General features: G+C 36.0%; 1 protein-coding gene across 2 annotated transcripts in view; it reads left to right on the top strand.

Annotated features, from left to right (window-relative positions):
* Set2 (SET domain containing 2) overlaps nt 1–26,669 on the top strand; it is a 552,532-nt gene that overhangs the window by 512,051 nt on the left and 13,812 nt on the right. For both annotated transcript variants that reach the window (XM_090414077.1, XM_090414085.1), the window contains 2 exons: nt 2,758–2,839; nt 24,258–24,443. In XM_090414077.1, coding sequence (XP_090270203.1) covers nt 2,758–2,839; nt 24,258–24,443 — 268 coding nt within the window. The remainder of the gene's footprint in view (nt 1–2,757; nt 2,840–24,257; nt 24,444–26,669) is intronic.

Below are 26,669 nucleotides of genomic sequence, written 5' to 3'. Positions count from 1 at the left end.
CAAAAGTTCCAAGTTCCACCCTTCAAGCTTGTCCAATCTTTTGGTGGAAAGAATGAATCAAACTGATTATAATTTGGACAGTTAAGATGGACCATGGTTGTTATGGCAATTTGGACTTTAGTCAAAAACAAGAGCTCAGGTTTGAATGTCTGTGGGTAATGATGCATATCATTTAAGTTTGTTTTTATTTTATAAGACTTTTTTTTAAATGTTTTTGAGTTTAAATTTTTGGAGGTGTTATTTGATGAAAGTTTGTTTTTTTGTGGTTTAACTGCAGTGACATTATCTATCTGCATCTAATGCCATGTTAACTTTATGAGATTAGAGATGGAGTGAAAACTATTAGGAGAACTTAAATTTCAAAGTTGTTTTTTTTTAAATGGAAAGAAAACCCATCCACAAGATGTTGGTCAACCTATAACCTATAGTACACTAGTACTGTAAATAGATAATAAAGAACTTGTAACTTGTTCACACTTGACTTGAAAAGCTGTGGATTGTATTCCTTGGAAAACACATGGTGGGAGACAGAGCCGGAGAAATTTGTTCTGTGGGTTTTGGAATTGAACTGTGAGTGGGTGTTGATTGGCTGCTGCAAACTTTAGGAAGGAATTGACAGAGTGGGAAAATTATTGATGCCAGTTCTAATTAACACTGGCCATAGAAGTATTTATAGAAGATGCAGGCTGCTGAAACAAAATGCCTGTGTGAATGTGAGTAGAGTTTTAGAGAGGGATTATCAATCAATGTAACTGTCCTTTTCTGTATAGAATCCAGTATTTTTAGGGAGCACTATCCCAAATGTGAGCGTAATATTCAATGATCAGGTGGATTTGTATAGGATTATAATCTGTTTGGAGTTAAAAGAAAGAGAAAACTTAAGATAATCTTAGATATGTCCATAGAGAGAGCATCCAGTCTCCATACTCTTGAAGAGTATATTCTTTACACTGCATATATTTGAATTTGGAAATCTCCTGTTCTGTTTTTGCAGTATTCAGTTATGTGAGAATTTCGGGAAGGAATGTGTAAAAATAATCATAATTTAAAATTCTGAATATTTTTACGAATTGTTTATGCTAGAATGTTTTATTACTTTAGTTTCATAACACGCATTGTTGGCACTTGCGATGTGCCCGTTATTGAAATTGTTTTGTCAAAAATGATATGTAAAGCAGTTAAAAATTAATGTACTTACCAGATTTGAATAGTTGTGTTACTTTAAACAAATTTATTGTAATTTAAAATATTAAGTTTTGTGTTTTATGAAGACATTCTCTTGTCGCTAACGGAGACACCGTGTCAGCCATTATATTTAGTTTCTCGCTTGCCATTTTCATGAAGTGCGCATGCTCATTGAGAAGGTTGATGTGTGATCGACAGCTGACAGAAAGCATTTGGTATCGTAGTAATGGAGAAATAAACAGGAGAGCGTTCAGAAGGAAATAAGAACACAAGTGGGCAGATATTTAGATTGGGAGGAAATTGAGTTTTTTTATGTGACAGTCAGAAGAAAATTAATAGTATATTCCAAAAAAGGAATCGTGGAACTATGAAGTTTCAAAGTGGAATAAGTATTGACAAATAAAAGAAAATATTGCTATTGATCATTTTAAAAGGAATGTTCAAGGAAAGGCTAATTGGAAGATTTATAGTAGATTCTGAAAAGGGAATCATAGAACTGTGAATTTTTTAAAGTGGAAGAGTTAAGACTGTCAATAAGCATTAGTGAATAAAAGAACAAGTTGCTATTTACGTTCTAAAGGAAAATGTTCGAGAAAACTCTGATTAAGAAGTTTCATCTGTCTTAAGGACGCTGAATCTAATTATTATTTCTACTGGAAAGGAGATAGAATTAGGACGAATTAATGTGTCCTAATTCTGTCTCCTTTCCAGTAGAAATAATGACTTTAATCTTCATTTTCATAAAGGATCCTATGAAAATGAAGAATAAAGTCATATATCTTCAGAAAAGGGCCTTGACACAGAGAGAAAGAGAAACTGGCTATGAACATTTTGTCCTTGTGAAAACAAAGTGTTTAGTCTAGTCTAGTCTAGTCTTAAGTGTAAGTTTATTTTTAAAAAGGCCTTGGATCCAATTAAATTTGTAGTTATGTAATATTGTTTGAAGTGTATATATATTGTTTGTGTTTTATTAAATCTGTTTATTTTGTATTTTAATCTTGAGTCGGTGATTTTTTGGATTCTGAAAGAAATAGTAAAAAAGAGGTCATTGCACCAATCGGAGTGAACCCTTGTGCATATAAATAAATAAGGTACACTCGGAAATAAAAAAATAATTGTTGAACAGAGATCATCTCTATACACAGGATAATATTAAAAAATAATTAAAAATCCTATATTTAAACAAATGCATGTATTCTAATGTGAAAGCTTACTTTATTTGTAACCAAATCCAATCAAGTAGGTTTAGGTATAATTTTGGTATTCTTTGAGGTTCTCCAAACTGTTGCCTATATACTGTATTATAATACATTCTTCGGTCTTCCCTTTAGTTACTTTCCAGTGAAATGAAACACAGATGGTAGTAAACTGAAGCTATCACTAAATTGGTTTTCATACTTTAACCACCACACCAGCTCTGATGTGTTTGCATGTAAATACAATCTCTCTCTCTCCCTCTCTCTCTGTGATGGGGACCATTACACAGAGATATGAAACATAAATTATTTCATATATTTCATTCATATAGCCATAAACAGAAACCATTGTATTTTTCTTCTTTTCTTCCATTAGGGAAACCCAGTGGGATCCTCCTTCACTTGATGAAGCAGATGAAGATATGGACCTTGGCACTCCAACTTATGATGAACCAAAGGTAAGTTGTTAAGTTGTCAATTCCTTCATAATACATAATTGTGTATTATATTGATATTGTGAATGTTGAATCTAATCCATGTGAACACTTGGATGACTGAATGAATCTTTTTTATACTGTTTTCTCTTATTTCTTCTCTATACTACTTCTGATTGGTCTCTTTTTGTTCTTCTATTTTCCATACTGCCATCAATAGCATCCAATGCTCTTCCGCCATGTTTACCAAGTAGCAATACCCATAAACATCTCTCTCCATACAGGGCACTGTTCATGGTGAAGCAAACCTTCCAGTGATAGTAATGGCCTTTTTTATTCTTTTTTTTTTTTTTTTTTCCTTCCTGTATTCTTCATTCTATCTCTCTTGAATCTTTTATATGATCCCATCTTCCATACCATCACTGGGAAACACCCTGGCACCAGGTTTGGCATGCAGTGTGACCCAATGGACATCTGTAAATGGCAATTCTAGTAGTCTTGTATTGCTTTGGCAAGACAGGTGGCCCTGGATGTTTCGGCCAAGATCAATTGGCTAGTGATCTTATCTGTAATGGTCAGTGGTGTTATAGTTGGTCTTCTACTCTGTTGTCCAAGGATGGGGACCAAGGCTTGTTACTCTGCTGGTATAGTCAGTGTCTGGGTATTCCACTTCTGATCACAGTTATTGCTTGCCAGATAGTGGACATTCACATGTAGTTCTGTGGTGATGGGGATCTCTGATGCTGAACCAAAATATCCCTTGGGCATGAATCTCTAACATTTTCCATAGGGCTCCTCACAAGGCTGCAGCCAAGTACATATACATACATACATCTTCAAGGCTCACTCTTCCTAATTGGGTTGTGGGGGCAACAGCTGCAAGAGGAACTTCCATTGGTCACGATCCTCTGCCACCAAGCTCAGGTGTTCTGGTGGGATTCCCAAACGTGTCCACCCAAGGTTTTGGATATAATCTATCCAGCGAGTCCTTGGCCTTCCACGTGGCCTCCCACCCTCTGGCTTGGCAAAGAGGGCCTGCTGAGGGAGCCTCTCTTGTGGCATTCTGACCAGGTGCCCGTACCAACGTAACTGTGATCTCTCAACACGGAGAAGCAGCGGTTGAGTATTGAGGGTTTCCCGAATTGCAGAGCTTCTGTCGAGTTTTGTCAGCCCCGCAACCCCTCGAAGGAACCTCATTTCAGCTGCTTGGATTCGTGTCCGCATTCTTTCAGTCATTACCCAACTCTCATGACCATAGGTGTGAGGGTGGGGACATAGACTGTATTGAAGACAGCCAGCTTTGCCTTCTGGCTTAACTCCCGCTTCAATACTACCGAACGGCCAAGCTCCCGCAATATTGAGCTTGCTAAGTCAATTCGAGTATCTAGCTCTATGTCCCATTTTCCATCATTCGTGAATGTGGACCCAAGGTATTTAAACTTCTCCACCTGCCTCATTGGGACTCCACTTACATTTAGAGTGCACTGGGATGGTTGTCTTGAGACCACAAATGTTTCAGTTTTGGCCACACTGATCTTCATTCTGGCTTCTGCACAAACAGCTACAAACCTATCCAGGGTCTGCTGGAGGTCATCTGTGGAAGAGCTAAGCAGAACTAGGTCATCTGCAAAAAGCAGACGTCCAATACTACATTTTCCAATTCTGACACACTCACTGCCTCGGCTATGCCTATCAATCCAGTCCATAAATATTATGAAAAGGAGGGGCGACAGAACACACCCTTGGCAGAGGCCAATGGAGACTGTGAAAGGTTCAGACTTTGTGCTGTTTACCCTGACACAAAACTCTGGGCATTCATACAGGGACTTGATGGCAGCTAATAGTTGACCATCCACTCCATTCTCCTGTACTACTTGCCAAAGCTTATCCCGAGGAACCCGGTCATGTGCCAAGTACATATACCATATATAAATCATTTTATATCAAATTTAATTTCATAACAGAAATAACAAACAAGAGACATCTGAAACACACATACACACATAAATCTACCAATGTTTCTCATGCAACTAGATGCCAATTGGGAAAATGTCACCCTTCTGGAAGAATCTCCTAAAAGAGTTTAAAAAAACTACATTCCTGCAATATTTTTAATGAAGCATCATGTCAGCAGCACTTGGTAAAATTATGGGAGAATACCAATTATGGTAACACCTGATAAAACACTCGGTCTAGGTATGATATTAGAAAATGGAATCTCCTTAATGTACCAGATGAAGAGAAATTTTCAGAGCTTTAAAAATCAAGCAATGACAGGTATGAGGTGCATCCTGATACATAGGAATATTCACCCAGATCTGAAACACCAGAAACATCATCCTTACTTTTTACACCTAAACTTCCAACATTAATAAAAGTACAATATTGCAACTATCCTGTTAGAATCTACATCCTTAATCCATTAAGATGATTTAAATGTCAGAAATATGAGCATTCCCAAACTGCCTGTCATAGCTCTACTATCTGTGCCTGATAGTAAGAGTTCCATGCAAGGCAATGGTGGAAGTATGAAAACAAATTATATCAGTATTCAAAGAGGAGTCTAACTATCACAACTCCTATCTTGAAGTCCCCTTATAACAGTTAACAAATTATCAAAATTGACTACACAAACGTATGTATAATCATGAATTCTTCTGTATGAGGCACATCAGTTGGCCAACCTATTATCTCACTCACTTGGAATCCACTTATGAAGAAAATTATGGCTACAGCATCACTGAAAGAAACACAACTCGACACTCCCACAGAAAAAAATTGGTTTCTGTATCCACATAAAGTGAACCAACTCAACTAATTCTGATACATCAGATGATGTATTAAACATTTTTCCAGAAGAAAAGATGGACACTGAGCATCAATGCTTCACAAATCAGTTAACCAATATAAGTGGACAAGGTAAGTCCTTGATCTTCTGGAAAGTTGACACAGCTACAAAGCCAAAAGAATAGAAAAATTGTTAGTGGAACTATTGTGGATTCCGACAGAATATCAGGTGTTCTTCTGGAACCCAGTGAGAATAACACCTTAATGCATTTCACCCTTATTCATAAAGACAGAACTGGAGGTGTTCTGACCATGGTGGAAGTATAATTCTAGTAGGCAACTATAATGTCCTGCTTCATGCTACTCTAGAAATGGTAATCATTTGTCATCAAATTCCAGTCAGTGAGACTGTTCTTTATTTACCACTGGATTTGAGTTAAATCAGATTGATCTTCTAATAAAGGATTACTCATTTGCCTGTTATGACTTCACTGGTCTTCATCTCTCTCTCTCTCTGTGTGTGTCTTTGTTTTTAGTTTATATTTATCCATTTCTTTTGGTAGCAATATCTTTACATTCTATATAAACATATAATCTTGGGATCTCTCTACTGTTCATTCTCAGTACGTGCCCAATCCATCTGCATTTTTTTTATTTCACCGATGATACTTTTTTGATTAGTCAGTTTATATAATTAATCATTTATCATCACCATTTTACATTGTGGTTTAAGCCAGTAAGAATACAATTTAGTCAGCTAAATTCCAAATTGCCCATCCATTCATTGAGTATCTGGGTAGATACCTAACAGGGCGCATCATGAGAAGGTAAGGATTGGACATTTTCCTCCCAGTTTATACAGCTTTGACCCTTAATTTGGTATTCAAATCAGCAATAAAAAAACAAAGACACTGAAAATAGGCAAGAACAATGAAAACATTAACAGAATATCCTGAATGGCGAACCTATAGAACAGCTATTTAGGCATAATTTTTAGTGACGATGGCAAATTAAATATACAATAGAATTAGTAAAGCTAGTATGGTAGAAGTCAACTGAATAAATTTCTATGGAATAAGAAAGAAATTAGTGAACCAAATTTAACTTATTGAACCAAGAGCTGGGTTAGAAATAAAACACTTGATCAAAGACTAGAGACCTCTGATATGAGAGTTTTGAGAAAGAATTAGTGGAGTGAACAGATGACATCAATGGCAGTATCACATTAAAAATGAGGATATTAGGAAAGAACTTAACGTTGCTAGCATTCAGAAATGTGTTAGCAGAGCTAATCTCAGATGGTATGGCCACTTAAATAGAATAGGAGAAGAAAGATTAGCTAAACAAATGTTTTTGCCAGGATGGCAGGAAAAAGACCCAGAGGAAACTGATAACATTGGAGTCTTGACAGATAATAAATTAATTTGGACAAAAATTGTTGATTGGAAGCTAATAATGATGAAAAATTACTAACACATCACATATTTGTAGTACTATCATAATTATCCTCTATAGTCCCCTGAGGATACATATCAGAAATTTGATGATGATGATGTGATCATTTGTTACACACTGAAGCCAAAATATTTTGAATATTTTACACACATGTTGTTTGAAAGTTAATTAATTTAGCTTCCAGTTTTTTTAGTAATTTTGCATGTCTCCGATGCATATAATAATATGGCCTTAACAGTGCTCTCACATATGTCAGGAATTCCATAGCTTCTGATAATTATCCATGATGTTTTTTAAACTCTTGAAGGTACATATCAGGAATTTGATGATGATGTTTCTTTATCAATAATGTCAAATGCTTTGGTAAATCCATAAAATTAAGTATAATGAACTTCTAAATTCTAAGCTTTGTTTAGTGATGTTCCTTAAGGTAAAAATTCAATGTACAGTACTCCCTCCTGTTCATGCCTTTAATATCTTTTCTTAAATTAAATTAAAAATGCCAAGAACCTATATTCTTGTTTAACCCTGAGCAAACAGAGTTTATGCATGAAGTTTCTTCTCGACTAAGGCTACTTCTGTATATACTTGAAAGTACCCATAGTCCATCAAATCAGTTATCTTTACAATTAAAAAACAGCCACATGAAAGGAGTTACTGAAGAAAAAAGAAGTATATAATGCAATTTCTGTTGCCACTAGCTACATGCTTCCTGCACAAAAATAGATGAATCGGTGCACAAGTTTTTTATCAATCTCAAAAACCTTGAACACCTTAATATTATTTCAGTGCATGATTGCAAGTGCACCCTTGCCTGCTAATGAGCTCCGTGACCTAATCACATCAATGGTACATGAGTTGATCAAGGCCGAAAACAGGAGACTCAGTGCCGTTATTTTGAACTTTCTGACAGAAAACAGTAAATCATTAAAAGAAGACGTCAGCAAATTAGCAGGAGAATGCAACTTCGATCACAGAAATATCATCAAATGCCATAGTTTCGGATCCATAAACAAGAGAAAGGACAGAACAAACTTCCACGTCTTGTGAAAGTGACCAGTGACACACTAATAAGTACATCCAACTTAATAACGTCAATTAACATGTTAAAGGATGCTTTCTTGCTAACAAACTCCGCGACTTAATTGCATCGATGGTACACAAGTTGATTGAGGCTGAAAACAGGAGACTCAGTGCCGTTATTTTGAACTTTCTGACAGAAAACAGTAAATCTTTAAAAGAAGACGTCAGCAAATTAGCAGGAGAATGCAACTTCGATCACAGAAATATCATCAAATGCCATCGTTTCAGACCCATAAACAAAAGAAAGAATGGAATGGACTTTCCACATCTCATGGAAATGATCAGTGTCCCACCAATAAGCACATCCAAATTAATAACAGCAATAAATAACGTGTTGAAGGACACTTGCCTCCAATCGCGCATACCTCTTCGACCTGACTTAACATTTGCCCAGAAGGAACAAAGACGACAACCTGAAGAAAAATGCCAAAATGGAGACACCAGTTGGATCATAGATTACAAACATGCTAAACTAGTGTAAAATTCAAGTGACACCAAGGAGACAAGTATGCAGGTAGTGCTTAGGAAACATGGAAGCCCCTTGCGGTCAAATACATGCCTCAGAGAACATTGCATATCCACTTCACCAACATCCATGCCGTCAACTCCAACCTTAATAGTGTCCACTACCATCTGCAGTCCAACAAACCCGAATTACTCTTTAGCAGAAATTCAAATCTCATTTCCTCCGCACTATCCATCTTAACCTTCCAAACTACGCACTGTCTAACTCCTTTCAACCCAAGGGTGGTGTCTGTGCATATGCTCTGACATACCCTGCCAGAGAACATCTAACCTAGAATCGCCCAACTTTGACCTTCTTTGGTTGAAAATATCCCTTCCCCCATTCAGTCAAATTCATCTGCTGTCTCTATCGCTCTCCTAACACCACCAACCACTCTGAGCTCTTTAATTTCCTCTCCTTAAAAATTTATTTTCTCCAGTCCCACTCTCCTAACATCAAAATCATGCTCCTAGGAGATTTTAATGTCTATAACACCAACTGACTTTCCTCCTCCAGTTGTACGGATCTTGCAGGCATAGATGCTGAAACATTTGCCACCACCAATGAACTTACACAAATTGTTCACATGCCAACCAGAATACCGGATAATCTGAACCACTCTCCAAATACCCAAGATCTCTTTCTTACCAATGACTGTTCCAAATACGCAGTGAATGTAGTGAGTCCCCTGGGTAATTCTGACTACAAACTAGTGCTCATCTCCTCTCCTCCCCCCATGCAACAACGCTTACACAATCACTCCCACACGAGTAGTTTGGCATTATAACAGTGCCAAGTGGGACAGCCTCCTCCAAGACTACTATGCTTCATTCCCATGGACTGTTGTTTCCAGTCTTCCAATCCAAACATATACAGAAACTTCTCTGAATTGTCTTCCTCTATTTAAACCCTGGTTCTCCAAAAGATGTGCCGAGGCTGTGCAAATGAATGATCAAGCATACCATAACTGGCTCAAATCGAGAACTCCATCCACCTTCATTACTTATACTGATGCAAGAAAACTATCAATGCTTCCAAAACAGAATTTGAACAGGCAAAAAGCAGGAAACTTGCAAAAAGTTCCAAAATACCGAAAGCCATACCTTTTGGTCTCTTGTCAAAGCAATTGGTTGTAACTTTTATCCTATGCTATTCCCACCCTATCATACCCAGAAGGCTCTATTGCATCATCACCCACAGAAAAAAGCTCATATCCTGGCTTCACACTTTGCCTCCAATGCATACATAACTGACAATTGACAATGTCAAATCCCCCCCCCCCCCATTCGTTCCAAATGTCCAGCATGCTCCCTATATCCTTTTGCCAGAAAGAGATCAGAAACCTATTGTCTAAATTAGACACAAAAAAGTTTCCTGGCCCTGATGGCATTCCTCCAATTGCCCTGAAGGTCTGTGCACCAGAACTGACTCCTCCTGTCCAATGCTGCCTGTACATACTCTCACTCCACTGGTATATATATTTATATCCCAAAGCCTTGAAATTGTCCTATATTTCAACCCATTCCTAAAATGGTGACAAATTTCTGCCATCTAACTACATCTCTACATCTAACTGCTGCCCTATCTCACTCACCTCAGTCCTATCTGAAGTGATGGAGAAAACTATCAATTCTCAACTCCTACACTACCTTTAAGGCACCCAGCTGACCACCAGTACAGATTCCGTTGCTGCTGATCAATAGGAGATCTAATCTCATATATCGCACATCTCTGGACAAATGCAATAGAGAAATTTAGCAAATCTCAAATGGTTGCACTTAATATCTCTAAAGCTTTTGACTGGGTCTGGCACAAAGACTTACTAAACAAACTCCTATCATTTGGATTGTCTCAGGATTTCTGCAGTTGGATTGCCAGCTTTCTGTCTGGACGCACACTATGTGTGATGGTAGACAGTTCCCTATCCTCTCACCATCCATCTAATGCTGGGGTTCCACAAGGTTCTGTTCTCTCGCCAACCCTCTTCCTTCTCCAACCCAATACACAGTTTTGCAGATGACAGCACATTGCACTCCTCCCTTTCATTTATGGTTGCCAATGAAAGGGAGGGGTCTAAATTGACAATTCACTTCAACATACAGAACATCAACCACTACTGCCCTCAATTCTGACCTCCCAGCCATCCTCTAATGGGGCTCAGATAACCTCGTGAACTTCAGTGCTAGTAAAACCCATTTCCATCTTATTTCTCACAAAAAAAGAACCATTTAACTCCAGTATTATTTTTGATAACACTCAAATTTCCAGACAAGATGAGATTTCTCTCCTTGGAATTATGACATTAGGCCTCTCCTGGCATAAACACATCACAACCACTGCATCCTCAGCTTCCAAATAACTAGGATTTCTCTTTCGCTCAAAACATTCTTCACCTCTAATCAGCTGTTAACCTTATACAAATCACAAATCCACCCAGGTATCGAATATTGCTATCACATTTGGAATGGGCTTCTAAAAACTCCCTCATAATGCTTGAGTCAATACAGAGGAGAAGGCAGTTAGGTTGATAAATGACCCATCTCTTACCAACTCACTCTCCTCACTTTCACATAGACATTTTGTCTCTGCAATTTGTGTATTCTTTAAATATTTGTGGCAAATGTTCATCTGAAATAGCATCAATAATTCCCCCACTCGGTACTAAGTCCATTGGAACACATACCGCTACCGCCCAGCATCCTTTCACAGTGCACCTTGAAACCCACAGAACAAGTTTGTTTTCCTTCTCCTTCATCTCTCTCTGCTGCTGTACTGTGGAACAGTCTTCCCCCTGATTATTTCTCAAGAAATACAATATACAGACTTAAATCAAATGTAAACAAGTTTCTCCTTCCCAACCCATTACCCATATACAGTACTAACGTACTGTAGGTTGATCAACCAATCTCTTCTCTCGTGTATGGGCCTAACATTAAAAAAAAAAAGAAAAAAGTAATATACAAGCTAATGATCACATTAATCTAATCAAGAGTATTTTAATGATAAGGTGGTACACCTGTTCAGTATTTGTATATGGGATATATATGGCTTCTGCATTACTTCAACCTTTGAATCTCTTCTAGGTCCAGGTCCTACCGATGAGACCTCAGTAAAGGTCAAAAGCAGTCTGGTAGTGGCCTTTCCCATAATGCATTATACATATCTAAATGGATCTGTGTTTTGCATTATGGATACTAAAGCAATTAATGTGAAGTCATTAGTTTCTTCATATGAGCAACCTTAGTCGTTTGCTTGCACTTGGATAAAGGATTAAACAAGAATATGATTTCTTGGCATTTTTAACTTAATTCATAACCAAGTGAAAAAACTTTATGATATCTTTTCTGGTTCACTTTTAACATCCCGATCGGCCATAACGTCAAAGATAGACGTCCAGCTTGATCTGGATACGATTCTGTAACACCCGTTGAATAACATGGATAAGAATGCAATTGGGTCTCACTATTTCATCCACACAGCCGGTTGGGAGGTTACTTCAGTTTATGAATACTTAAATTGCAAGTACTGTCAGTAGATTGATTTCTTTCCAGTTTTCACACTAGTGAGATATCCTTTCTTTGGAATATTGTCATCGTTGCCTGTCTTTTTTTCATTGTTAAAGATCATGTGCAATTTATGAGCCACAATTTCTTTACTTATCTAAAGCATTTCTATTGTTATAGAATCTCTGTATAGCTTGTACTAAATGTAAATGGTTATCCTTTCATTATACCCCATAATTTTTCTCTATGTATTTGATCAAAAGCTTTGTCATAATCTGTCAAGGCCAAATGCTTGATCTTCAAATTAAATTGTCTTTTTTTTTTCAGTTTGTTTTAAAATGATATCATCTATACACGATCTTCCATGTCTAAAACCATTTTGTTCTTCTGGGAATAGATTGTTTGTGATATTTCTTTTATTCAAAATTGTACTGCATGTTTTGTAACCACTTTTTAATAAACCTATTCCTCTAATTTCCACCATTTCATATCTATCTCTTAACTACCAGAATTAACTCCTTTCTGCTTGAATTACTATATCTGTTGTCTTTCCTAAGTATAGATATAGTCTTAGCTTTTGACCAGTCTGATGGAACTTCACATTTCTCCAACTGTTATTAACTTTAAGAATCTTTAATATAAATATGGCTTTATAAGGCTATGATTCTGCCACATGTTGACTATTGTGAACAGATTTGATCATCTGCATTTCTAGGGGACCAAGAGGTGGTAGAGAGGATTCAGAGATGAGTGACTAAGCTTGTGACAGGTCTGTGGAATGTTCCCTATGAGGATAGATTGAAGTTGTCTGGGTTGCAGAGTATATCCATACTTGAAGTAGAAAAAGCCATCAAAGGCTTGAAATGTGGAAAGGCAGCAGGAGTAGATGATATTCGACCAGAAATGCTTAAGTATGGTGGTATAAGAGTCTTACAGTGGCTGCACTGCATAGTTCAGAAAGCCTGGACAGAGGGATGAATTCCTGATGATTGGAGTAGAGCTCTAATAGTACTCATATATAAAAAGGGAAATAAAACTGCATGTGAGAATTACAGAGGTATTTCCCTACTGAGTGTTCCTGGCAAGATCTATGCAAGTATACTTGAGAAACGGTTGAGAAGAATTGTGGAAGAAAAGCCTGGTGAAGAACAAGCTGGATTCAGGCCAAATAGAGGCCGTCAGGATCAGATCTTCACTTTATGACAAATAGTCGAGAAAGCATGGGAATATAACAGAGATCTGTATTTAAGTTAGAAGGGTGGGAATAGCATAGGATAAAAGTTACAACCAATTGCTTTGACAAGAGACCAAAAGGTACGGCTTTCAGTATTTTGGAACTTTTTACAAGTTTCCTGCTTTTTGCCTGTTCAAATTCTGTTTTGGAAGCATTGATAGTTTTCTTGCATCAGTATAAGTAATGAAGGTGGATGGAGTTCTCGATTTGAGCCAGTTGTGGTATGCCTATGTCGAGTTGCACTGTACCCACTAGCATTTATTTAACAGACCAAAGTGGTCATATATTTTCTACACCTGAAGATTTTTTTTTTTTTTAATCAATAAAAAGCTGTTCTGAGCAAAGGCGAGGGAGATTGAAACTTCTTTGTGGTGTAGATGGAAATTGTACGAGGATGGGCTGGCAATTTGGGATTTAGCCGACCAAATTGTATTCTTATTGGTTAAACCAAAATATAGAATGATGGTACAACATGAAAAAATTTCATGCCGGCTGGGGCGTCGCCCGGTTAAACAAGGCCCCCGTTGTTTTCGCCATGGAACCAGGGCAAACAGCGAAAAGTCAGCTACTGGAACAAATCTGAAAACAAACCCCAACTCAACATCACCAGAGTTAAAGATCGATACTATCAACGTAAGAAGCCTTTCATTCATATTCTATTTCTTGAGGTTTTTTTTTTTTAAACTATCCTATCTTCCAGACCACTATCACTGTGATTCATCCCCTTGCCACCATGTTAGCCATTGAGTGTGACCTGTATGCATCTGAAAAGGAAGGAGGATCATGGTATTCTTGCATTACTTTGGCAAGATGGGCAGTCCAAGATCATTCATTTGGTGGGGTGTTTGCCAATGTCAAATGGTGTTGCAATAATCATGTCAAGACAAGCAGTCCTAGATGACCAAGCCAGGATCAGTCAGCCAGTAGGAATGCCTACTTAAGGTAAATGGTATTGCAATAAGTCTCCAGGGGCATGGCCCAAGACTTGTTGCAGTGGTATAGCATATTGGGTAACCCTGGTGTGTCACCTCTGAGAACATTTATTGCTTGCCAGATATGTGCATCCATGTGTAGCTCTGTGGTGGTTGGGAAAAAATTCCCTTTGAGCATGAATCCTTTATTCTTAAATTTTCTAGGGGTCCTTGCTAGGTTTCCAGTCATGTACAGATATCCTAGATAAATCATTTGAAATAAAAGAAATCTGACACACATGTAAATATAGTGTTTCTCGTTATCCATGTAACAGGTGACAAGCCATTAGGAGAAATGTCCTTTCTTTATTCAAAAGAGGTTAGAAGTACTGGTAGCATCTTCATATTTAAACGTGTGCAATATATATATTTATGTTACCTTTTTGTTTATTCCTGGAACTTAAAACATAGGTTTGCACCACAAGTATTATTTGAGTATTTCTAGTTCCTTTCCAATATATTTATATACTTTAAAACATTTCTTCTTTCCCCAAATCCTTAAAATCTCTTTATTTCTTTTACTTATCCTAGTCTTCTAAACAAGACAAGAGAATTGTAATACAAAAAGACATTGTAGGCATAGGTTTTTGTGGTTTAGTAGTTCATAAGAAAGATTCCGGTATGGACCACATATTTATTAAGATAAATAACAATAAAAAACAAACCTGATAAGTTTTGTAAGTCTTTTGACTTACATCTTCAGGGGTCAAAGGTAACTAAAAGTTAAACAAGAAATGAGATATTACTTAAAATAGTTCATTCTATGCAGTTGTGGCCGTCTAACTGTTCATTAAATTAAATATCCGAATGCTGAAATCTGTCACATTCTGTTGTTCGTGTTCACATTGTCCGAGGTCTGACTTGGGTATATTTTTTATCAATTCTGACCAAACTTGGTGTAGAATTAGGCCCTGGGTTTTGTTGCATTGCTTTGGAATTCTAAGCATGTTTGCAGCTTCTTTAAATTTCCTTATGTAACAATTTTTTTTTCAATGTAAGACATGTTTGTTTTTTGCCAGAGTACATTATGGCTGATGGTATGTTAGGCCTGATTTGTGTTCTCTCCTTTTTTGCATGTCTTTTTGGTGTTCGTTCATACGAATTTCCCCTGATCTTCCCGTCTGGCCTACGTAGCAGATGCCACAGGAACAATGAATTTTATAAACACCTGCTTTTTTTAAAGGATGATGTGGAGGTTTGGGGGGATGCAGAAATCTTGAAATTTTTTCCAGCGGTAGAAAAGCAACTTTGATGTTATGATTGTTTAGTAATTTGGCCATTTTGTCTGTAACATTCTTGAAATCTTGCTTTTGTGAGATGCTTGTAGGAGGTGTGTTGAGGATTTTTTTTGATTGTCTTAGGTTCATAACCTTTTTTTTTTTTTAGGATCTGCATTAAATATTGTAATTCTTCATTTCTCTGTTTTTCTGTGCTGGAAATATTATAAACTCTGTCCCTAAAGGTTTTAATTAAAGCTATTTTTTGTGAGGGGTGGTGGTGTGAGGCCGCATTAAGAAATCTTCCTGTGTTGGTGGGTTTTCTATAGATGAAGAAGGATAATTTATTATCTTTTTCATTGACTTCTATTAGAATATCAAGAAAGGGAAGTTTTTTATGTTCTTCTTGTTCCAAATATAAATTTTATGTTGTTGTGTATATTATTCAGGTAATCTTTGAATGCAGTTAGTTCCTCTGTGGCCATATGATGAAAATATCGTCTACATAAAATAGGCAAATTTTCGGTTTTTTTATGATAATTATTTAAAGCATTATTTTCAAAATGTTCCTTATATAGGTTAGCTAAAGTCGGGGAGAGGGGGGGGGAGCCCATAGCCAGTCCTTCTTTTTGTTCCCAAAATTTGTCTTGATACATGAAAGTAACTTTTAGTTACCTTTGATCCCTGAAGATGTAAGTCAAACGACTTGTGAAACTTGTTGGGTTTGTTTTTTATTGTTATTTATCTTAATAAATATGTGGTCCAATTACCGGAATCTTTCTTACAAAAAGACATTCTTATAAATATCATAATGTACAAATATAATATTTGACATAAAAAGTTGTGAGATACACTTTCTCTGTGGCACTCATTCATTTTAATTTCAGGAATAAAAATATATTCTAACAACAAACAAAGGAAACAAATTCCTTTACGAATCCTTTTTAGGATTAACAACCACGGTATTTTCAATACATTCAATGCAGTTACAAATTAAGTTGTACAAATTTTCAGAAAAATTTCCCTCCTCCAGATAGTTATCCATGAAGAGAAAATACTTACTGTTCGCTTCATAGTTCTCTAAACAAATCTTCATTACATGAATTCAATTCCTTTGTCTTTCTTCTTGTCTTCGGTATTCTGTAACACACACACACACACACTATCATGAAGAATGCTGTTTAGAAGAAAACCACAACTTTCTGCTTGATACAAAATGTTCTGTCTTAAATTTCATTTGTTGACATGCAGTACTGAAATTTGCTCTTTTCAAACTTGAACTACTATTTATTTTTTTAAAACAAGAAAAAAAAAATTAGAAGCCTTTTTTAGATTTTTATCTTCTAGTGGCTGTACACCATTTGAAAGAAATAAATACTCTCAGATAAATCTATAGGTCTCCAAATATATTCCTATAACGTTCTGCTCAGTAAAACAGGATTCCCCCCCCCCCCCCATTTTCATTCCAATCTCCACAATAGCACAAATAAACAGCTATTACTTAGCTGCGTTTATGCCTCAAATTCTGCATATGTACTTGCCAGCTTCAAACAGCTGGTTTAACTCAGTGGTGCTCTCCTTGAATAGTAAGAGCAAACAGTGTGTAAAATAAACTTTCAGGTAAGAAAGATGATTTTATTATACAGTCTTACTCAATTAAAGAAAAACAATGATAGTTTTTCTACTGGCCAAATGTGGTCCCTTTCTGAAACTTGAAAATATCTTTACTTCATGTGTTGTCTCCTTCGCCATTATGAAACATTGCTGCAATTTTGATAATTTGTAACCTAAAGTTACAAAAGTGTTTTAATAGCATTTTACAAAATGATTTATTAATATTTACTCCTTATTCTCTTTGGGGAGATAAAGACAAGTGAATTTAATTCTAGTGCTAACGAAAGGAAACTGTGAGCAAGAGGGTGAGGAGCGGTTTCGTTGCATGGAGGGTGGTTGAACCATGGAATGCATTGCCTGATGGAGTGGTGAGAGCGAGAATGGTCAATGAGTTCAAAGATTGGTATGATAGACTTTGTGTTTCTTAGGGGGACCTCTCACGATGATTCTTTTGACTCCATGGAGGCCTGAATAATAATAATAATGTATTTACTTGAATATAACTTGCACTTTTTCCCAAAATATGAAAGTTAAAAAAAATCATGATTGAGATATATGCAGGAATTTTCATAAACTAAAGTTTTTCAGGAAAAAGCTAAATTAATGTTTATAATTAAATCCTCAGTATTCATTATAATTTATAATTGTCCACATTATTTATAAAATGACTGCATTTAAATTTTAATTATCAACGTTATTTACAGAATTGGCTACCCACCTTCATCACACGATATATTTGAATCCTTAGTGACAAAGATTCTGTAATTAAATTAAAGCAATCAGTTTCATTGTTGCTTGTCCTTTTATCAATTTGGAATGATTTATGTTTATGCCAATATCGCACATTAAACTCATGCCCTGCTGCTCGATTGTCATGTTTTTCTGCAAAATCAATAACTTTGAGTTTAAAACCAGCACTGTAACTTCAACGTTTCTCCATTTTTCATACAAAAACAACCAGTAATCTGCAAGACTTGAGATACGTTATGAACAAACCTTAACGAACGAGAAGTGAATTTGGAGTGCGAAATAGACAGTGATGGTAGGCTGGTAGAAATAGTGCAGCTACAAAAAACTCGCATATGATTGGTGTGGTATTAACAAAATATTGCATGACTCAACGAAACAGGCAAGCCGATGATTGTCGAGTTGAAATGCTGATTCTCTTCAACAATTCAAAAGTATCTGAAACTGCCATAGCATTGTTCACTATCTATTTCTTAAAGTTTTAAATTTTTTTAGTGTACGAGGTATATGTTGAACAGGGTGCTTAAGGGTCAAAGCTGTATAACTGAGAGGAGACCTCCACATAGCCTTTAAAAGAATGCAGAGAACCGACCAGGGCTTTTGACCTAATGTCCAGTCCACACCTTCTCGTGGTGCACCCTGTTGGGTATCTACCTGGATACTGAATGAACACGGGTGGGCTGGCAATTCGGAATTTAGCCGACCAAATTGTATTCTTATTGGCTTAAACCAATATAGAAATTGATGGTACAACATGACAAAATTTCATGCTGGCTGGGGCGTTGCCTGGTTAAACAATGCCCCTGTAGTTTTTGCCAGGGAACCAGGGCTAACAGCGAAAAGTCAGCTACTGGAACAAATCTGAAAACACACCCCAACTCAACATCACCAGAGTTAAAGATCAGTACTATCAACATAAGAAGCCTGAATGGCAATGGAGCTAGCTGAGGAATTAGATAAGTACCAGATCGACATAATAAGGGTGACTGAAACAAAAAAGACAAAAACTGGTAAGATCTTTCTGAACAATAAATACAAAATGTTATATTCAGGAAATGACAATCAAGGAAAAGAAGGAGTAGCCATAGTATTCAACACAAAATACGAGGCTAATCTTCTTGAATGGCAGGCAGTCTCAAGTAGAGTGATGTGGGCATATATCAGAATGGGGAATTGGACAATGAGACTTATTTGTGCCTATGGTCCCACAGAAGGTTCTACTAAGGTAGAAGTGGAGGAATTTTTTGATGCTTTAGAAAAAGCAACTGACACAATGAAAAAGGAAAAGTTGGTCCTTGTTGGGGATCTGAATAGCAGAGTAGGAAATGATTCTCAGACATACAAAAATATTTTGGGAAAATTTGGAGAAAAGAGCAAAGCTAATAATAATGGCAAATCCTGTTGGATTTCTGCTCAGGACATGGACTGGTTATTACTAACACAATGTTCCAACATAAAAATGTGCACAAATTCACATGGAGAGAAGAGGCAAGGAATAAGAAAAGTCTCATTGACTATGTTATTATTGATAGTGATGTTTTCTCTCTGGTGCAGGACACCAGAGTGTACAGAGGATTTGAAATTGGAAGTGATCACTATTTAGTCTTGAGCAGGATAAAAATTGAATTTCATATTGAAAAGAATAATATGTAAGAAAGTTTTAAAGCGAATAAAAGTTGAGCAGCTCTCAGATCTGAACTGTAGACTAAATACACAAAGATTATTGAAGAAAAAATGAAAGAGTTTGAGAACAGGAACCAACCCTTGAAGATTCAGTGGCAAGCCTTGGAGAAAACCCTGATTGATTCAGCCAGGGAGGCATGTGGTGAGGTTCTCTGGAAGGATTGAAAAATCAGAACTCCATGGTGGACACAGGAAGTTAAAGAGGCAGTGGAGGAAAAGAAGAAAGCATATCAAAAGTTCCTGACAAATAAATCAGCTTGTGCTCATAGAGAATACAGAGACAAATGTAAGAAAGCTAAACACTGTGTAAAACTAGCTAAACAAAAGTCATGGGAGAACTTTGGCAAAAACATAGAAAATAAATATCAAGCAGGTGGTAAGATAATCTGGAGGTTGTTGAAGAAGCTTAGAAATGGAGGAAAGACTGCTGTAAAAGGAGTTAGAGATGATAAAGGTGACATGAAAACAGGAGAAAAAGATATCCTTGAAGTATGGAGTAATTACTTTGAAAAACTGCTAAATAAAACAAGCAGTGATGACAGCACAGTGGTAAAAAACACAACAGGCATACAGTCAGGAATACATATCCATACTTGAAGTAGAAAAAGCCATCAAAGGCTTGAAATGTGGAAAGGCAGCAGGAGCAGATGATATTCGACCAGAAATGCTGAAATATAGTGATATAAAAGTCTTACAATGGCTGCACTGCATAGTTCAGAAGGCCTGGACAGAGGGACGAATTCCTGATGATTGGAGTAGAGCTCTAATAGTACACATATATAAGAAGGGAAATAAAACTGAATGTGAGAATTACAGAGGTATTTCCCTACTGAGTGTTCCTTACAAATCTATGCAAGCATACTTGAGAAACGGTTGAGAAGAAATGTGGAAGAAAAGCTTGGTGAAGAACAAGCTGGATTTAGGCCAAATAGAGGCTGTCAGGATCAGATCTTCACTTTATGACAAATAGTTGAGAAAGCATGGGAATATAACAAAGATCTGTATTTAAGTTTTGTTGATTTGGAAAAGGCATATGACAAGGTGCCAAGAGAGAAGCTATTCAATACGCTACAGTGATATGGTGTCAATGGGGCATTATATCAAGCAATACTTAGTCTTTATTTGAGTTGTAAGTCAGCAGTTAGAATTGAAGGAAGTACAGGAAGATGGTTTAATGTTAAATCTGGTGTGAGACAAGGATGTACATTATCCCTTCTGTTATTCATTATCTATATGGATCACATTATGAAGGAAAGTGGTATTAAACCTGATATCAAAATTGGAGATGTTAATGTCAGCTTTTTGCTTTATGCGGATGATGTTATACTTCTAAATAAATCCGCTACAAGTCTGAAGATTCTCTGACTAAATTGAATAACTGTTGTAATAGATATGGTATGAAGGTCAGCAATAAAAAGACAAAGACAATGAAAATAGGTTGAATCGTTGAAAATATCAATTCTGTTGTGAACGGGGAACTTGTGGAACAAGTAAAACATTTCAGCTACTTAGGCACGATTTTTAGTGAAGATGGTAAATTCATATGGAATATGAGAGAAATTAGTCGCAACACTAAATTAGCTGTGTACAAGACAGTGTTCAAACCAGTTTTAACTTATGGATCTGAGAGCCGGGTCAGAAGTAAAACACTTGACCAAAGACTAGAGATCACAGATATGAGAGTCCTGAGGAAGATTATAGAAATGAACAGATGGCATTAATGGTAATGTCATATTAAAAAAGAGGATATTAGGAAAGAACTAGACATTGTCAGCATTCAGGAATGCATTAGCAGAGCTAATCTCAGGTTGTATGGTCACTTAAACAGAATTGGCGAGTAAAGATTAGCAAAGCAAGTGTTTTCTGCCAGGTTGGCATGAAAACAACCCGAGGAAGACCAAGATATAGGTAGATTGATACGGTACAAAGTGCCTTAGACGATAGAAATATAAGATCTGATAATTTTGGAGTCTTAACAAGTAACAGACTGATTTGGAGAAAAATTGTAGATAGGAAGTTAGTAATGATGTAAATTTTTCATTTAGTACTATCATATCCTATACACCCATTGAGGATATATGTCAGGAATTTGATGATGATAAAAATTCCAAGAATTTGGATTACACACCTTCAACCCACTAAGTTCTTCAAGTTTTCCATCATACCCTTTAACACTCTAAGCCAGTGGTTCTTAACCGGTGTTCCCCGGAACACTTGTGTTCCGCGAACTGGTTTCAGGTGTTCCGCGGTGAAAGATGTCACATGATACAAAAAGATTACCTGCAATATTAAAACCTGTACTAGACCAAGGTGTGAATATGGTAAATTACATCAAGTCAAGTCAAGAGACCTTTGAAAGCATTCCTCTTTAAAAATCCTTTGAACATCTATGGAAGCCAAGTACGAATCTTTGCTTTTGCACAATGAAATAAGATGGTTATTCAGGGGTAAAGTGCTATTCCGAATTTTAGAACTTAATAATGAGTTATTGGCCTTTTTTCAAAATAAAGGTACAGATGCTTTTGTAAAATGTCTTCAAAATGATATTTAGTGTACTAAAATGGCATGTTTAGCCGATATTTAAATAGAGTTAAAACAAGTATCCAAGGTGAAAATGAAAATATTTTAACATTCACTGACAAATTGTCAGCTTTTCAGAAAAAGTATCTCTTTGGAAATCCACATATCAGAAAAAATACAGTACATATGTTTCCTTCGCCCCATAATAAAAATGTCGAGGGAATTATTTCCGTTATAACAGAACATTTAACAATATTGGAAGAAAAGATTAAGTTAACTTCCTTCCTTAAATCACACAATTATGATGGATACGAAATCCATTTGACACAGTTAATACATCGAGTTGTGAATTTTCGTTACAAGAAGAACACTTAGTTACATTGTCAACGGATCGTACTCTAAAAATGAAATTCTCTGAAATAACTCTTGAGGAATTTGGACTTATGTCCAATCCGAATACCCAGCTCTACCCACAAGGGCACTGAAAATTTTGTTACAGTTTTCAACATCGTATTTGTGTGAGCTCGGTTTCTCAATATTAACCAATATGAAAACTAAAAAGCGTGAAAGACTTACTAATATAGATAAAGAGGTGAGGGTAGATATATCACATATTAAACCTGATATTGCTGAAATCTCTGCAAAAACCGACAAGCTCAAGTATCGCATTAAAATAAGTTCCATTTTAGTTTTATGACCCTAATGTTTTTGGTGCTCCCCAAATTTTTCTTATAATGAAAAGTGTTTTGTGACTTCGAAAAGGTTAAAAACCACTGCTCTAAGCAATAATTTCATCCCTTATTAGCCAACATGTATACTGTTTTGTTCTAATTCATATGAGTAATTATGCGAGAGCATGTTGCTCTCTAGCTTAATATATCTCTTAATGATTTGTAACCAAACAGATAATAATAACAGGACTCTAGCTTTGATGTAGTAAGTTTTTTTTTCCCACCAGAGGTCACTCTAGTAATGTAATTATAATGTAGCTTGTTTCTTTGTATATATGTGTATCCTCCAGATGATAACCTTGATATAAAGATCAAAACGTCCAGTGATTATTTTGGTTTATATTAAACCAAAGTTTTACTATAATGGTATTTTTAATAATGAATCTTCTAGCAATTCTTTCCTATCCTCTCTCATACCATATTTGTTGTTACTTAAATCATTAGTTCCAATAAACTACCATCTCTTTCAGTTTATTTTCTGTTTATTTGTTACATCTGCATTATATTTCTCACATCATTTTTAAGACTATCTTAAATTAACAATATATCTATAATTTTATTACTAAAGAAAATAAATCTACAATAATATACTAAAGATACACCAATTAATGTAAAACACATTCAATAAATTAAAAAAAAATCGCTAATCTTACAGGAGCTTCCTGATAACTTCCACACTTCAACGGCTTGCCTCGAACTAGTGCTATTAGAAGAAAGTCTTCCAGATTGAGGCAATAATTGTGACTAAGTTGTAGGCCAACACATTAAATAAAAACACGATCAATGAAGGCATATTTTGTTTACATCTAGATATGTCTGATGACTTCCAGTGGGATGTACTATAAGCAATACATTTACTTAACAAAAATCTTGGATTAGAGTTTAGCTGCCATCTGCCAGATTGGGCACTTTCCCACATGTATAAGCATGATATCAGGTTATCTTGCAAATATATCTGGAAGTGTCTGGATGGTTTGCAACTTATTGTGTGTGTGTGAGTGAAGATAGCCGCTGATACCTTTGCTGAATGTGTATTGTCTAGTTTGTTAGGTGGTAGACAGTAATGGTTTTGAAATAGTACAGCAATATTTGTAGTATTATGACCATTACAACAAAGAAAAGCATTAAACATGTTCTTTATTAAACAGTTTATATTATATGCATTCTCCTTGTGATTACAAAATGGTTAGAAGTGGTTTACGGATTCCTAGTATTTGGAAGCTGCAAGTGAGAGTGGTATGGTATGGAAGTGCCATATAGTCTATTAATAACTCATTTATAATAACTCATACATATTCTCAAAAAAGTATTGTAAAGCTTCTGTAAATTTGCACACTTTTTAATTTATTTTTGTTTTATTTATTTAAATCTTAAATGTATGTTTTGCTGTAGGCAAAGAAAAAAAGCACAACGACTGCAGCTGCTGATACCTCAAGTGAAGTTGCAAAGAAAATAAAAGAATTATTTAGGACAAAAATTTCAGGTTTCATTGTACAGTGTCTCAATCCATATAGAAAACCAGATTGCAAAATTGGACGTATCATTAGTACAGAAGATTTTAAGCATTTGGCTAGAAAAGTATGAATTACTTCATTTCAAATTTATAAATTTTGATAATTTCTAATACCTTATTTCCCCTCCTTATTTTTAATATAAATTAAACTAATATAATTGCTAAAATGACAACTTCTTCCCTTTAACTCATTTGTCTTCTTTGGCATTAAGTTCACTCTAAGGATAAGTTTTTTTTTTTGTATATTATTTCTGGGAAAACTCCCATGTTACTCCTCTTAATAAACTATTATAATTACGGCTATTTTGCCTGCTTCAGTTGAGGAGTGCCCCTGTTTAAATGTCATTGGCTATTTACTCATGGATTATTAGGGCATTGTAGATGTAAATTTACCAAAAAGTGTATGTAGCATAAAGAAGAGAAATTTACACATACCTTTTTCTGGGTGTTGCGGCTTTTCTTCTTTCTGCGATGTCCGAAAACTACTGAGTGTGTGGAGGGGGGGTAGGCAATTTGGGAGAATTAAATTAGAAAAACCCGGATTTTTTTCAGTAATATATATATATATATATAAACATATATATAAACATATTCAACACAAAATACGAGGCTAATCTTCTTGAATGGCAGTCAGTCTCAAGTAGAGTAATGTGGGCAAATATGAGAATGGGGAACTGGACAATGAGACTTATTTGTGCCTATGGTCCCACAGAAGGTTCTACTAAGGTAGAAGTGGAGGAATTTTTTGAGGCTTTAGAAAAAGCAACTGACACAATGAAAAAGGAAAAGTTGGTCCTTGTTGGGGATCTAAATAGCAGAGTAGGAAATGATTGTGAGACATACAAAAATATTTTGGGAAAATTTGGAGAAAAGAGCAAAGCTAATAATAATGGCAAATATCTGTTGGATTTCTGCTCAGGACATGGACTGGTTATTACTAACACCATGTTCCAACATAAAAATGTGCACAAATTCACATGGAGAGAAGAGGCTAGGAATAAGAAAAGTCTCATTGACTATGTTATTATTGATAGTGATGTTTTCTCTCTGGTGCAGGACACCAGAGTGTACAGAGGATTTGAAATTGGAAGTGATCACTATTTAGTCTTGAGCAGGATAAAATTGAATTTCATATTGAAAAGAATAACATGTAAGAAAGTTTTAAAGCGAATAAAAGTTGAGCAGCTCTCAGATGTGAACTGTAGACTAAAATACAGAAATATTATTGAAAAGAAAATGAAAGAGTTTGAGAACAGGAATCAAACCTTGGAGATTCAGTGGCAAACTCTGAAGGAAACATTGATTGGTTCTGCCAGAGAGGCATGTGGTGAGGTTGTGTGCAAGGATAAAAAAATCAGAACTCCCTGGTGGACACAGGAAGTTAAAGAGGCAGTGAAGGAAAAGAAGAAAGCATATCAAAAGTTCCTGGCAAATAAGTCAGCTTTTACTCTTACAGAATACAGAGACAAATGTAAGAAAGCTAAACAGTGTGTAAAACTTGCTAAACAAAAGTCATGGGAGGACTTTGGCAAGAATATAGAAAATAAATATCAAGAAGGTGGCAAAATATTCTGGAGGTTGTTGAAGAAGCTTAGAAATGGAGGAAAGAGTGCTGTAAAAGGAATTACAGATGATAAAGGTGAAATGAAAACAGGAGAAAAAGATATCCTTGAAGTATGGAGTAATTACTTTGAAAAACTGCTAAATGAAACAAGCAGTGATGACAGCACAGTGATAAAAAACACTGACCAGGCATGCAGTCAGGAATACATATCCATACTTGAAGTAGAAAAAGCCATCAAAGGCTTGAAATGTGGAAAGGCAGCAGGAGTAGATGATATTCGACCAGAAATGCTGAAGTATGGTGGTATAAGAGTCTTACAGTGGCTGCACTGCATAGTTCAGAAAGCCTGGACAGAGGGACGAATTCCCGATGATTGGAGTAGAGCTCTCATAGTACCCATATATAAAAAGGGAAATAAAACTGAATGTGAGAATTACAGAGGTATTTCCCTACTGAGTGTTCCTGGCAAGATCTATGCAAGTATACTTGAGAAACGGTTGAGAAGAATTGTGGAAGAAAAGCTTGGTGAAGAACAAGCTGGATTCAGGCCAAATAGAGGCTGTCAGGATCAGATCTTCACTTTACGACAAATAGTCGAGAAAGCATGGGAATATAACACAGATCTGTATTTAAGTTTTGTCGATTTGGAAAAGGCATATGACAAGGTGCCAAGAGAGAAGCTATTCAATACGCTGCAGTTATATGGTGTCAATGGGGCATTATATCA

This window comes from Typopeltis vanoorti, chromosome 2 (genome assembly GCF_054136105.1).
Source record: "Typopeltis vanoorti isolate ZY-2024b chromosome 2, IOZ_Tvanoo_1.0, whole genome shotgun sequence".
Classification (NCBI taxonomy): domain Eukaryota; kingdom Metazoa; phylum Arthropoda; class Arachnida; order Uropygi; family Thelyphonidae; genus Typopeltis; species Typopeltis vanoorti.
This window is presented reverse-complemented; position numbering and strand designations above follow the sequence as displayed.